Source organism: Buceros rhinoceros, unplaced genomic scaffold, assembly GCF_000710305.1.
Source record: "Buceros rhinoceros silvestris isolate BGI_N320 unplaced genomic scaffold, ASM71030v1 scaffold7415, whole genome shotgun sequence".
Taxonomy (NCBI): Eukaryota; Metazoa; Chordata; class Aves; order Bucerotiformes; family Bucerotidae; genus Buceros; species Buceros rhinoceros.
In genome coordinates this window covers 42747-44060 of record NW_010414530.1, presented here as the reverse complement: position 1 = coordinate 44060, position 1314 = coordinate 42747, and the positions used below count along the sequence as shown (strand labels likewise).

The window sequence follows — 1314 nt, the reverse complement described above, 5'->3', positions numbered from 1 at the left end:
GATCATTAAAATGCAGCAATGTAAAAATCAAGATGACTATTACAAATAAAAATTTGCCTCTGTGAATAGCTACACAAACAGATGTATTCCTTTTAACAAATATAAACAGAGCAGTCTAATTTAGACTCCAGTACAGCATTAACATGAAGGTCAAACGTTAAGATGCTGAACACTCCTTTTCCACTTCAGTGCAGTGTAGGAAGAATAGCACACGTTAAAGTTTGTTACGAAAATAGAGTTTATTAAAAACACATCCCTATGGTTTTGAGGAGCTTTCACCGTTACCTTTTCTTAAATTAAAAAAAAAAATAGAAAGCACTTCTACTTCTGATTTGTAAACTTTTTAAAGTCAAAACTTTAAAAAAGTTACAGCAAAAATGGGTAATATTTTAATCATATCTTCAGTATTTTATGTTATGTTGTGGCTATTTTAAATAGAAGGGAAGCAATCAAATTGCTTACAATTCCCCACCAACTACTGAGGGGCTGTGATATAAGCAGAAGCAGATATAATACAGCAGACTGTACAACTCTAAAGCTCTACACTCCCACAAATGTCACTGTCATCTTTCGACAACTTCCAGTCGCTAGCGAGGAGCCTCTGCCACTGAGCCCATATCCTTTTCCGCTTGTTCCACAGATGAGGTAGCCTCGGATGTCAACTCTTCCACAGGTTTTACACCTGCAGGTTCAGACTCTCCCGCAGCAAGTTCTGAAACAATGTCTGCGTCTTCCACTTTGCCACTGTGCGATTCGTGGTTTTTGTCGCCATCTGCCCTGTCTGTCATCTCAGGTTTTTCCTTGCCTCGGTTTTCTTCCTTGTCTCTACGAGACTCCCGATCTCTCGAATCTCTCTCTCTGTCTCGATGGCTACTGGACCGCCTGTTTCTGTCCTCCAAGTCTCTGTGTCTCTCCCGCTCAGGACTTCGTCGTCCCCAGTCTCGCCTGTCACGGTTACCAAGTCGCTCGTGATCTCTGTCATCGTTGCGGTTACCATAGCGCTCACGATCGTTTTCTACCCGATTTCCAAACGATCTCCTTCCAAACCTTTCCTGGTCTCTGTTAGGCGTGAACGTTTGCCTGTCATTCCTAAACTGCCTCCCATCTCTGTTCTCCTCGGGTCCGCCTGGCCCCCCACTTCCTGGCATGCCGCCTGGTCTCACAAAGTGACCTGGAGGTGGGAAGGGGGCTTTCATCCCATGGGGGGGAGGCATCCCATAACCCCCTGGCCCCGGCGGGGGCCCTCTGTGCATCATGTGGGGAGGCATGTGTCGCGGTGGCATCAAAGGAAACCGCTGCAGAGGAGGCGGGGGC

General features: G+C 46.0%; 1 protein-coding gene across 1 annotated transcript in view; it reads right to left on the bottom strand.

Annotated features, from left to right (window-relative positions):
• Positions 1 to 220: 220 nt before the first annotated feature.
• The window catches only part of SCAF4 (SR-related CTD-associated factor 4), a 33742-nt gene continuing 32648 nt past the window's right edge, over positions 221 to 1314 (bottom strand). Inside the window, exon 21 of the mRNA XM_010137121.1 lies at positions 221 to 1314. This exon is cut by the window's right edge and continues 3 nt beyond it. Coding sequence (XP_010135423.1) covers positions 588 to 1314 — 727 coding nt within the window. The 3' untranslated portion in view covers positions 221 to 587.